Below are 13,233 nucleotides of genomic sequence, written 5' to 3'. Positions count from 1 at the left end.
CTTGGGCGGCACAGAAAAGACCTTACCGCCCATGAATGACCGAGTGGGCCAACTCTTTTTTTGGATGCCTTAAGTTTAGTAACGGTAATTTATTATATAAAAAAATGAGCTATACTTTATAGGTCATAGAAAGAATGATTTTATCTTCAATTTTTGTTTTATTCTGCATACATCTTGAGTTCCAAGATTGATTAATTAAATATTATTAAACTTAAATCTCGATTAACTATGGCCCTATGAATGCAACCAGCTTCATCTAAATTATTTATCCACTAACAATAATCATAAGCATAAGCAGACACGGTCGATTCTTCTAGTTGGCATGTTCTCTTTTAAATGCAATATAAACCATGAACGGAAGCATCTGGGGGGTGGCGTTTCTGTAATATCCTCGAGTTGCCAGGGCAGTTTTGTTGACCGAGGGGAACCCACCCACGAACTTTATGCCGGCCTATTGTCGGCGAAAATTACGTGGCTCCACGTTCTGGGTGCCAGCTGTTACACGTGTCCACGTCAGACCCCGTCCCGTTCCGTACCAGCCTCCATCTCCGTTGGTCGGGAAACAGACTTTCCGAGATCGCCCTTGATTCGATCGGGGATAGTTCCGGTATTACAGGCAAAAACTCGGAGCAGAGCGGAGCTCTATTTCGGTCAATGTCGTCGCGCACTCCCGTCCATCCCTCCGTCACGTGATCCGTACCCCCGTTCACGTGGCAGGACAGCTCGGCACAGCTCATCGCACGTGCACGTGCGATCTACGGCCACGGTCACCGGTCAAAAACGAAATCATTGGCGCCAGAAAGTTGTCCCCATGAAGAGCATTGTTTCCTTCCTCGAAGCTTCACGTGGTGACAAAGGGACAAGGGAGGCCATTTTAACTATTCTTCAGGGGCATCGAGCGGAGTCTAACCCAAAGGACTCCTCCCCCGGTTCGGGTCCACTCGCAACCAAGTAGTTTGGATTTAGATCCGCATATTGCTAGTTATGTTTTATTTTTTTTTTTGGTGTATTTACAGTTGAACAAATTAAACTCAATGTTGGCCTCAGTCTCAGCAACTGAGACTTATCAACATTGAGCCAGTGGGGAAGCTAGAAATTCATAGTCTCAGCAATTGACACTTATCAACATTGAGCCTAAAAATTTAATAAGGTTTTGCTCGTGACTTAAACAGATCGATATCCATAAATGCTAAAAAAATAATAATTGATCTCAATGTTGGCCTAATTTATATAATCTCAGCAAGTGAGTTTTATCGATATTGAACCAGAAATTTAATAAGGCTGTGCTCGCGACTTTGGATTTAAAGGGGATCCATATCCATAAATGCTAAAAAAAAAATAATAAGCTGCGTTAGGGTTTTGACCCTTGACCAGAAAAAATGGAGGCAATTATTGAAGGGAAGAGCTCAAATTATTTGGCCGGACACGTGTGGGCCCGATGTAGGGGGCAGCAGATGATGGAGGGAATGTGGTGTGCACGTGTGGGGGACGCTGTCTCCCATGTGACCGATTTCCAACTGCCCATGTGAACTCCCCTCTCCCATAATTGCAATCTTCTTCTTCTTCTTCCCATCCATCTCCTTCTAAAATAAAATAAATAAAAGATTCCGTGCCATCTTCTATAAATAAACAACACAGTGAGTTCGCAGCCGTCCATCTTAGAGAGAGAGGAACAGAGATGAACGTTCCCTAGGCAGTTGTTGTACATGGGGATATCTCACTAAATGAACGGCAAATCTCGGATGAGCATCACTCCTTCCAAAGGCAAATATGCCGTCCATTGTTTCTCTCTCTCTCTCTCATCTTTTTTTCAAATATAGAAGGAGAATATAAAGGGCCTTGGAGATACAGACATCGACCAACCAAATGTCTACGTCGTCCACGTGGTGGGGGAGAGTGCGCTTACTTTTGTATAGATATCAGGGTCGTACGCTATCTGATGTAATGTAAATCTTCTTATCCTGAGCTTTACGACTCATGTTGCTCCATTCTTTTTGGTTAAAGGCGTCTCCCTCTTATGCATCATCCTGAAAACGAAAGTCATACGGATTCAGTGCATAGAGCAAGAAGAAATGTGTGAATCCGGCTAGGTGGGTCTGGGCTAGGTAGGTTCGGGTGTGGGCGAGGTCGGTGCCCCACGTGAGCAGCACATTGTGGTGTCTGGAAAGGAACCTGCTCGATTTGGACGTCACCATCGCCTTAGGGGTTAGGTTGGACCAGCCAACATTGTACATATTATTGATTCGGTGTACCATCATGTATATTTGGCCTATCTTTTCATATCTGTTGATTTATAGTTTGAAATTCATTTTAAATTGATTTAGAAATAAAAATTATGAAATCTTTATCTACTCAATTGATACGATACGTATCGGTCGATAGGCTGTCCGGTCCCGTGTTGAGGTTGGGCCCGCAAACATGCATTTGGCTATATTTATTGATGTAGTACAGAGGAAACATGAGATGATGATTGCCTCATTGTTGGGTAGATATTGGGGAGCTTTTTGTAACGAAGATCTCAATCATGAAGGAGAAGAATGCCCCCCCCCCCCCTTATCAATACAGATAACTTTATAAATACTTCGAATGAGTTTTTCAATATAAGAAAAAATGGGCATGGGTCGGATTGGTCCGAATTTCGAATGCCCAATTGGAGATTGCATTATTTTGCAAAATGATTTGCTCGAGATGCTGGTGTTGGGCCTGTTGGCAACATCTCTAGAGAAAGAAAGGGAGAATCCCGATCATAAATGCTCTTCGTGGACCCCCAAGCTCCATGAATTTCCTTTTCTTTCTTTCAATGCCTACATTTTTTTTTCCTTTCAACTTTTAATTAAAAATGCGATGTACCATGTGGTGGTACTATGCAGTGTCCTGACCCCACGCTTCACGTGAACCTTTTGTTCTGCTTCACAACAGTACCATCATTCCAGTGCCTAACTGGTCCTCATACTCGGCCCAGTTGACCGAATACAGATCCGATTCGATACCCATGCCCTCCTCTCTCTATCTCTCTCTCTCTCTCCCTACCAAAACAAAATATGATATGCAGATTAGGTCGCCAAATTGTAGAAAGAGAAAGAGAGAGAGAGAGAGCCATGTTCGACGAATGAAGCCTCGTCATTCTTTTGGACGTGCCAAGCTTCCCCACTCAGAAATCTTCACGTTTATTGCATTTCATGCTGCTTGTTTTTTTGGATCTAAAAGGCAAAGTGTAAAAATTTTTCAAAAGCAAGAAACCACTTTTAGAGATTCTCTCCTTGCCTTGAGGGAGTAGCACAATAGCTGTAACTGTGGTTCGGCTTCAGTCAGATTCAAATTCTGGTGTTAATTTAAAAATCACATTTCAGTTAGACTCAGAAATTTGGATTCAGATTGGGATATGACATGTAGACTTTTCTTCTTCTATATTTGAATCCAAATTCGAATCTTAATATGTAAACATCGGAGAAGTAGATGTAGTTAAGAGTGAATCTGATTCAAATTGGATCTGCTTGACATTCCTGTATATTTACCTTTTGTATTACTAAATTAATAGTTTTATTTTTTTTTTGTAGCTAATATAGGCTGATGTCTATGTCAGAGATACTTATGATTTTCTTGGAAGGATTCTAATACGAGATGAAATCCGGTATAGGTAACCTTGGCAGGGAAGATTTTGAGAACCCATGTTCCAACATTCGCGTTGCCCATGCCAGATGCATGCAAACCTGATCTAAGTCTAGTAGCTCAACCTCTTTGGCTTCCTCAACGTGGATTAGGAAATGGGCGTTAACCTGGAAACATGCGATCGCCGCCGGAAAACTTACGAGGGACTCTACTACTGGCGGTCTCTGGAGGGTAACAACCACCAAGACTCCTGCCAAGGTATATCGGTTGGCCGCTTTTCAATGTTGGGCCATCTTATCGACCATGGTTGGTGCGGATGAAGTGAGCGCCCTGATACCTGCCACTCTCCGCATATTCTGGGGCTAGCGTCCATGGATATTCCAGGTGGCCGGCAGATTCCTGCAATGAGGTAGCACGGACCATTCCATCCGATGGCGACAAGCCGTGGAACGGTGGAAGTCATTGTCATCTGGTAGATTGAGGAGCGCTAAAAACCCTAATGAGGTTAAAACGATCAGAAACAAGCAGCGGAACACACAAGAGAGAGAGCGAGAGGATCGGCAGATTTTTCAGCGACCAGTTTTGATTTCAGAATATACTTTTATTCCTTTAAATTTTTCTGTCCAACCAGGATCAACGACGTTCCTTCTCTTTCTGCCCATTCACAATTATGATACAAACCATTTACAATGCTAATTCCCTACATCAAAGGGAACTATCCAAAACTGAAGACGGAACAACTGTGATTCTAATCTGATGCAGCATTTCCCAACCTATCACTGAAATCCAAGTCACAGTGGTGACCTGTATCCGATGTCCTCTTGTAATTTGCATTTGCTGATATATGAGAAGCTTAAAGTAGAGGGGAACTTACCTCGTATGACCAATTCTGCCATCGATCCTCAGAAAGCAAGTCTGCAGAAATTTTTAACCCAATCCAGTGATAATGGCAGCGCAAGATCCTGCAATTACAGTCACCAGCAAAATATGGCTTGCCTTCTAACTTCTTTTGTTGAGCATCCCGGACGTTTTGGATCTCCACTCTCTAATGGCTCCAAGCAGAGAATAATTAGGGATAAGGAACTTGTTGGGTAACGGTAAATTTGTCAGTGGTGATTTGTCGTTCATGCTTAGCCACTTTTCTATTGCTCTTCGTTCATATGTGTAACCATCAGCCGCCACGCAAGGGTTCTGCATCACATCCTGCAACAATCAACTACTCCAAATGAATCTAAAACAATAAATCGATCATCATGGAATATAAAATGTTCATGAATCGTGGAATGATCGTTCGCTCATCCCTGAAGAAATACCTAGCTCTGTTTATCAGTGGATAACCAGGAAATTGAGAGCTCGCGAAGACCAAGATCACTAGACACGCAGGGAGGGAAAAAAAAACGAGGGGAAAAAAACGAGGGAAAATGAATGCCAATGACCTGAAGTATCGGGCAAACGAAGTGGCTTGGGGGTAAATTTTGTGTTTTGGGCATTGAAACCCGTGCCGTTTCTGCAAACCCTTTCAATCTCTCGAGCATTGGAAGAACCGCATTCCCCAAATCTGGCCTATCCGAGCGCCTTAACTCTGCACAGCTCAAACCCAAAGCTGCCAGTTCCTGTGTTTCTTCAAGAGGCCATTCACCAGCTGTGACATCCAACAAGTCTTCAAACCTATTCTCCAAGAGAGCTGTTTCTACCAAGTAGGCAAGACCCATTGGAGGTTTAGCAGTCAGTAATTGCAGGATTACCACACCAAGTGCATATAGATCTGATTTGGACGACACTAAACCAGTCCTCTGGTACTCTGGGTCGATGTAACAAAATGTGCCAGCAAGTGCTGTGTTCTTGTAGGCTGTACCAGTAGCAAGATTTGTGGGAAGTAGTGTAGCTAGACCAACATCACCAATTTTACTCACAAGGTTGTGGTCAAGCAATATGTTTGCTGGTTTCAGATCACGATGAACAATCGGCTTTGGCTTTGAGTTGTGCAGAAAATGTAGAGCTGAGCCTATTTCCCAAGCTATTCGGAAGCGATCAATCCAAGGGATTGAGGAAGAATTGCCTTGACGGAACAACCGATCATCCAAGCTGCCGTTTTCCATGAACTCATAAACCAAACAACCATGATCGGGGCATGCACCAAGAAGCAACAGCAGATGGGGATGGCGAATTTTGCTCAACACTTCAAGCTGAAATCCAGAAGCCAAAACTGCCCATCATATTTGTGAAAACAATGTAATACGTAAAGCAAATTCCAAAGATGTAAGTTGCTCAATTTTGGCATGTGATAACAGCCAAGTTTGTTATGTGTTAAGCTCACAGATTTTATAGCATGAGTTTCAAAGAGGAAGAGAAATGAACCGACTGCATATATGCTGAAAAGGAAAAAGACCATGTCGCAACCAAGTAGTGGAAAACCTACCAGATGTACCACAATTGGACCTTAAACTATGTTGATTAATTAAGAACAGTGCTGATTCACCAAAAGCCACAGCTGAGGACTCCTATTAATTAGAAATATAAAATCACTTCACAATCCTGATTGTTGTCAGGCGAACGGAGGTGAAATTTAGATGTTGGGCTCTGTTGGCACTTGGCAAGCTTTATCTGGTTCTCTCTCTTCTTTTGTGCAAATTAGAGTTAAGTTGGTCTAGCCTTAGACTGAAAATGTGTTATTAAATATCGTTGCCCTTGCTAAGTGGTATTACCAACCCAGATAACAGTAATGACTTTAAACAAAAACCAGCATCCTTCTCTCTCTCTCTCCTCTTTCTCTCACTCTCTCTGACTGTATCTGCCTTCTGTTGTAAAATACCTAATAGCAAGTTAAACTTATCCTAAGATGAAGACCAGGTGGGCCCATCTGTGCTTGTTTCGAGATCAACAATCCGATGGCCAACCTCCCATTGTCAAAAGTTGGTTACTTAGGCTCGAGCAACCATTAACCTAAGGTTGAGTTGATAACCAAGAAATGCTATGGGGCCACCGTATCCATGAAATATTGCACCATGGCTTTTAAAGTTCCATACCTCTTGATGGAATTGCTTGGTCTTGTATTCTTCATTTAACTGAAGGACCTTAACAGCTACCGTGGTATGATGCAACCTGCATTTGTAGACAGTGCCATATGCTCCACCTCCAATTCGGAGTGAATCAGAAAAGCACGAGGTCGCAGACACTATTTCTTCCCATGAAATCTTCTTGTATCGCTGATCCAGTCGCTCCAGTGTATTTTCTATATAGGTTTTCTCTTTCACATCTCGTGAAGCCCTACTTTCAGCACCTCTCCGCTGCATGAGTTCACGTTCCGCACATTCTTTTACAAATTCAGCTTCTTTTTCAGCAGCTTCACGCTTCTCCCTCTCACATTTTGCAGATTCTCTCGCCATTTCTTCCTTGCAGCTTATTTCTTCAAGTTTGCTTGCTTCATTCATCTTGAGAGCGCTAAGTTGGGTCACCTAATATCACAAAAATTACTTCAAGAAATGATTAGAGCAGGAAAACATTTGTATATGCTGCACATTACTTGCCATCTATGTCATAAGTGGGAGGTGTGGGTGCAGCCATGCAGGTATAGATGAGGGTGCAGCAAATGTGTTATATATATACATATATCAGCTATTCAACAGAAAACAGACAAATAGTTGGGTCTCATTGGAGCCACACCCACAGCCAAATTGTGTCAAGTCAGGCGTAGCAACTTGATGAATCCATATGACTTCACTTTGGCATGGATTCCACATTAACTTTTCATAAGACTTCTGACTTAAATCACATAACAAGCACCACCGATGACTTAGTTACCTTCTGAGAAACATCAGCCGTCTCCTCTTCAGCCATACTGCACATCTTCTGGGCATGCCTAAGCTCAATTCGCAGCTTCTCTAATTCAAGATCAAGATCCAACTGCATATTTGTGAAAGAAAAGAACATGTGAGTACACCAAGGCAAAGTTAAAACCAAATAATTAATGTGCAGTCTTGGAATTGATCGCTAGTCAAACTTATTATCATTTATGTAACAAGAGACAATACCATGATAGATATGGGCGACATTATGTCTTACTTGTGAGGCAGAGAATTTTTCTGTCTGAATGTCTGATGTAGTTGCCTGGTCTGAGATCCAGGACAGGGTCTCACTTTGGAAGCTCCCAATACTTGCTGAAATGGCAGTATTACGTGTTTCCATATACCCAGAACTGAGAGAGATAATATCCTCAATGTTAGGAAGAGACGAATTCCTAGAATGGTTGATATCAACTGCACTGTTAAGAATAACCCGATTCATATTTGACAGAGCCTGACAATGCTGATCTAACATAGACGGAGAAGGCATCTGACTATCTTCATCTGACGGGCTCATACCAGTCCATTCTGCCATTATAGTGTTAGCAATAACAAACAACAGTGTAAGTAGTGAAGTACATGGTATTATTACTAAGGCAAGAGTCATGCACTTAGTATGGCTTGACATTTCCTTCAACTATCCAGAAAAACTGAAGTTCCAACTGCGGTTGAGTCCATCTATGTGATACTTTCAAAAAAAATTGGAAACCATAAACCGACAATCTTGGATATTATGGATACAATGATACATGAATCTGAATCCAATAGCAGACTGGGATCTGGTTAGGGCACTACAGGTCAGACACTGGAAACACATGGGATCTAAAGGCCCATGCAAATGGGCGTGTTTGTAAGCAAGTCATTAAGATTTTGTGACCATGATCTGATGTAAACTCAACTAGGACCAAGTTGAAGGCCATAAAAGCAAAGCGGGAACTTGGTTGACTGATATTGTCTTAGCAAATACCGTAGTTATTCCATTGGGTCAGTAGCAGGAAAATTCAAGGTAACATGGAACTTGAACCCATTAAATAGTCAAGCAAACAAAAAAATGCTGCCACCTGTTGCAAGGAAACTCTGTTACCTGTTTGTGTGGTGGAACCTAAAGATGAGACACTGTTAAAGGAGGTCGTACCAGAGCTCCTTACACCATTCTCCACTGAGCTGGCCGATTGGATGGATGATAATTTTCCTTTTGAAATGACATATACAGTGCAAATGTTCGGAACACTGCTAGAGATTCTTCTGGATAGACCACGGTGTCTGAATCTCCAAATAATACAGCTTTTCTTTAGTCAAATGCATAATAAACAAATATAAAGAACTACATCCAAATACTGATTGACAACAAACAATCAAAGAGAAAATGGATGCACAATGTCATTCTGCCATAGTAAGAAAATAAGCGGTCAGGTAGTAGAAGTAGTTGTGCAAGTGTCATCTCTATTGCCACAAAGCAGGATTTTCGAGAATTTCACAGTGAAAATGATAAGGAACAAGGTAAAAGTTACTAGTTAGTATGCAAACAACAAAAGTGATGTTTGATTACAGAGATATATATATATATATATATATATATATATATGTATGTATGTATGTATGTATGTATGTATGCCTCCCTAAACCAAAAACAAAATGTGGAATTAGTATAGCTTTGGAATGCAAAACACAATCAAATGTAAGCAAAGTAGCTATATGGCTATATCATATAGGACAGCATTGATTAAAAAATAAGCATCAACTCCGCTACTCTAGTGCAACTCTTTGTAGAGCATAAGTTTCCAAAATGATAACCATAGGAGAGAACGATCAATGACGTACACTATGACGTACACTGAGAGAAATAAAAGGTGGTGCAACTCCAACAAGATGTTCTTTTATCTCTTAACCTAAAGCAAAAAGGCTATGGGTGCCCATCATCCTAAAGCCCATGCTAAGCATAATAAAAACCAACTAGAGTAGCAATTACTGTGCACCTTCTGGATGTCTTGTCAAACATCATAATTTCATAAACCAACTATATAGAAAAACCATTATTTGAACATAGGATTAAAATGAAATAATTTTTTCAATCAAAATGAGAATGAGTATAATACAGAAATTACATGATAATTTTCACAGGACTGAGACGTAACCCAACAAGAATTCCTTATGTGGCGGGGTTATTGATGGACAGTAAATGTACAAACATATTTATTAGAATATTACCTTGAAATTATGCTCCTGGATGATGAACCTATAACAAGCTTAGTGACTTCAGTTTTAGCAATATCCTCTGATATTGCATTCGCTATATCATCAGATTCAATCAGAAGAATCTCTACTTCCACCTGTACATAAAATCATTGTTTTTGGCTTTTATGTTAGGAAAACATAGGCCAACCTCAAGCGGGTTTCGAGATACAGATCACAATTATGGACAGAACGTAATAGCAAAATCATCTTTCACAGAACACAATCAGTCTTGACAAACAAAAAAGGGAGCCTTAATGGTACTAAAGGAAGAAAAATGCAAATGATGAGCAAGCTGGTAAGGCAACCATCTGGATCAAGTATCCAATTCTCATGTTGCCCAAGTGAACCCAAGTCTGTCACTATGGTCGAAGCTGACTTGGTCAATTCACGAACAAGCTCCCATTGATCCTTAAACAACTGGGGCCCATGTCAAAGAGGCAGAAAGATCTGAAGGTGAAACATGAACTACATCAAAAAATGTCAAGTGCTGCTGCAGAGTAGACCCTCCACTTATTTATTTATTTTAGATGATGAGAAACCTCGAACTGGTCGTTTAATGTGTCTATTCTCCTGCATTCTAAACCTCCCAGGTGGATCCTCTACCAGCTTGCCTTACGTGCATCAACCATTGAAAGTAACGGTTGTAAACATATCAAAAAGTGCATAAGAAACAAGAAAATTGTACCTGTCTTTTAGCACACATTTGCTTGAAAGGAAGAAGTTTTGTGTTTGTCTGCCACTCTATTTCTTTCCTATAAGCAGCAACTATATCTTCCCGGACTTTGGAAATTGGAAGTGAATTGCCCACTGTATGAAAAGAAACCATTTAGTACATGATAGATGCAAAAAAAAAAAAAATCACATCCTCTGGTGCCATATCCACCAATTAAGCAAGATGCCATGGTCTACCAGAAAAAAATTTATGATCTGAGGATTAGCATCATTGATCAATGAATTTAAATTTTTATCATGTCCAATTAAATTCGATGCCCCTAAATGACTATACATATGGCAAACAATTCAAAACTTGATTATTGAAGCATTAGGTGACCTGATATCAGAATAACCACAAAGTAAGATATAGTAGAAAGAGAAAACAATATTTTAGGGAATACGAGAAAATAGTTTTGGACATAAACTACTTACTTGGCGTTGGGATCATTGTGATTTTTGGATGAACATGCAATAGTCTAAAAGAGATTCTTCCCTCGGGGATGAACTTTTCCAAAGCCCACGTGAGTGCATGTTTGCTGTTCTTGCTTCCGCTGATGGCAACTGTGACAGTTGACGGTGAAATAGACGGTGCAGGTATAACCTCATCTTTATTCTCGTGGGTTTCCATTCCCAACCCTCAACGCCAAAGGAAGAATACCTCAGAGTGACAGTCAGAACTACAAAACAAACGGCATATAAAAATCAAGGCCACCTTATGTCCCTACATGATTAAGAACAACACCGAAATACTTAGAAAATTTAGAAGCACAAAAAGAGTTTAGTGGCATGTGGATCACTATGATCCTGATTTTTAAAGAAAATAAAGGTAGAACATTTAGCAGCAGCTTGGATAAAAACTTCCACCAAATGCTTCTCAGAATCAAATTTAACGAGTATTGAATATTTACAAAGAATAAAAACGAAATTAGTAGAACATACTAAACCAATAAGAGAAACTTCATAAATTCGTGTAAAGCTAGAAAACAGTATTTTCTTAAAGGAAAAGGTTCATGGTATTAAAAACCTTTCTTTATAAAAGGGCAAAGTTCAAACAAATTCAATCATAGAACAGCCATTAGAAAATCTGCTTCTGACGAACAAAGACAGTATGACTTGAATATAACACCACATGGGAAATTAACAAATTCAACAAGGAGAAAAGCCCCTAAAATTTAACTGTGGAAGCAAATGCATAGACTGAAAGGAAAAACAGGAAATCAGGAATAATATGGGTGCCGCTTCACCAAGATTCTTGAGCTCCTGGCAGAAAATCATAAAGCCAGGGTCCAACACCATAAAGTGAACTTGAATTATTTGTGAAAAAACCTGGTGTTCCAAAGATGAAAACTACAAGAAAGAAACTCATGCCCAAAAAAATCCAGAAGATAAGACAAACTCAAAGCATTATCAAGAGCAGGAAAACACGCACATACATAATAAGCAAGAAGAACAGTTCTACCACTTTCCTTTTACAAACTTTCAGAATAACCCCTAGAAAGCATAAAACTGTTTTTTCAGAACCTGTACACAGTTCCACGAATGATCATTTGATGCTTTATAAAAGAAGCAAGCCTCCAAGTTGTCAACCGGAAACAGAGACCCACTATATCTTTAACAAAGCCGATTAATTCACGCCGAAGAAATTAGAAAAAGCAAACCTCCACGGAAAGTAAAACAAACAGAGAGTAGTAGAAGGAGAAGAAGAAGAAGAGCACAGCTCGTATCACCTGGAAAGGCTAATTATGGGCAACATCGAGAACGAATCCCAATTACTAGAAACTAAGCATGCACGAAGACCATAACAAATGCAAAAGCAAAAAATAGAAAGGGAGAATAAGCCAAGGGGAAGACGACATCTACCACTTTCGTCAGTTCATCGCAACTCAATCGCGGAACCGAAACCCCGAACTAAGAAGTAAATTAAGCTACCGCAAAATTTATTCATGCTTCAAAAACCGTATAGTCCACAATCTCGCAGAAAAGTCGCCGTAAAGAAAGATGAACGATTCGCAAGTGAATAGAAGGTGACACCGTGTCAATGAACGGCTCGTTCACATTGCCATCTTCATCCCCAAACAGACGGCAAGAACCCAAAGACGGTCGACGCTCATCCTAGCCAGATAAACAACAGAAATGTCAATTATGGTGAGTCGCAGTCATCATTAGCTTCACCTCAAACGTACGAAACAAGCCAAGGAGCAGTTGACTCACCAACAATTGGTCTTCTTTACTGCTGCTTCTGCAGTATTAACGGACACCAACCCCTTTCTCTCTCTCTCTCTCTCTCTCTCTCTCTCTCTCTCTCTCTCTCTCTCTCTCTCTCTTTCTCTCTCTCGCTATCTCTGTCTCATGTGGACACTGCCACAAACAGGTGCCAAATTTCAACCAACTCTTAAAAGCGTGGACCAGCTTCAGCCACACATCCCCTCCCCATCTCGCTCTGAGAAACAACTAAGAACATCACTCTGACAGTACAGACCGCCATTAATCGCTACAAAGAAATGCAGGGGAGCAAAGTTTTTGGAAACATTCAATCAGAAACCAACGTTTTCAGCCAACTGTCACAAGGTTGTTCACGTTTTCCGAATTGTTAATAGGCCTTGATGCTTTATTAATAATAACTGACAACTAAAGCTTGAATCTGAAGTGTTCAAGTAAGAAATTGTGAAAACAAAGAGAATATTCCTATTATTTTACAGTCAACTGCTGTTCTTTTTTAACTAGACGATGCCCGAGGTAGGCACTCAAGTCAAATATCACCAGCGCACGAGCCTAGGCCTTTGGATCAGCTTTCGTGTTCAGACTTGTCTGCTGGTTTTTCTTGTGCTTGTCA

General features: G+C 40.6%; 1 protein-coding gene across 4 annotated transcripts; it reads right to left on the bottom strand.

The window, feature by feature from the left end:
- Window positions 1-4,189: 4,189 nt before the first annotated feature.
- Window positions 4,190-12,901, bottom strand: LOC116265156 (U-box domain-containing protein 35-like). Of its 4 annotated transcripts, none has more exons than XM_031645682.2 (11): window positions 12,612-12,901; window positions 12,432-12,512; window positions 10,833-11,077; window positions 10,372-10,493; window positions 9,660-9,781; window positions 8,536-8,714; window positions 7,672-7,979; window positions 7,411-7,512; window positions 6,636-7,064; window positions 5,046-5,795; window positions 4,190-4,812 (listed from the first exon to the last, which is right to left on the bottom strand). In XM_031645682.2, the coding sequence occupies exons 3-11, from the start codon at window positions 11,026-11,028 to the stop codon at window positions 4,609-4,611; spliced, it is 2,412 nt and encodes an 803-aa protein (XP_031501542.1). In that variant the 5' UTR covers window positions 11,029-11,077; window positions 12,432-12,512; window positions 12,612-12,901; the 3' UTR covers window positions 4,190-4,608. The 4 variants fall into 4 exon arrangements, with proteins under 4 accessions (XP_031501542.1, XP_031501541.1, XP_031501543.1 ...); XM_031645681.2 differs by having other exon boundaries at window positions 12,261-12,512; window positions 12,612-12,900; XM_031645683.2 differs by lacking the exons at window positions 12,432-12,512; window positions 12,612-12,901 and adding an exon at window positions 12,128-12,255.
- Between the last annotated feature and the right edge of the window lie 332 nt (window positions 12,902-13,233).

This window comes from Nymphaea colorata, chromosome 12 (assembly GCF_008831285.2).
Source record: "Nymphaea colorata isolate Beijing-Zhang1983 chromosome 12, ASM883128v2, whole genome shotgun sequence".
Classification (NCBI taxonomy): Eukaryota; Viridiplantae; Streptophyta; class Magnoliopsida; order Nymphaeales; family Nymphaeaceae; genus Nymphaea; species Nymphaea colorata.
The sequence above is the reverse complement of the archived record's forward strand: the minus strand, read 5'-3'. Positions and strand labels throughout refer to the sequence as shown.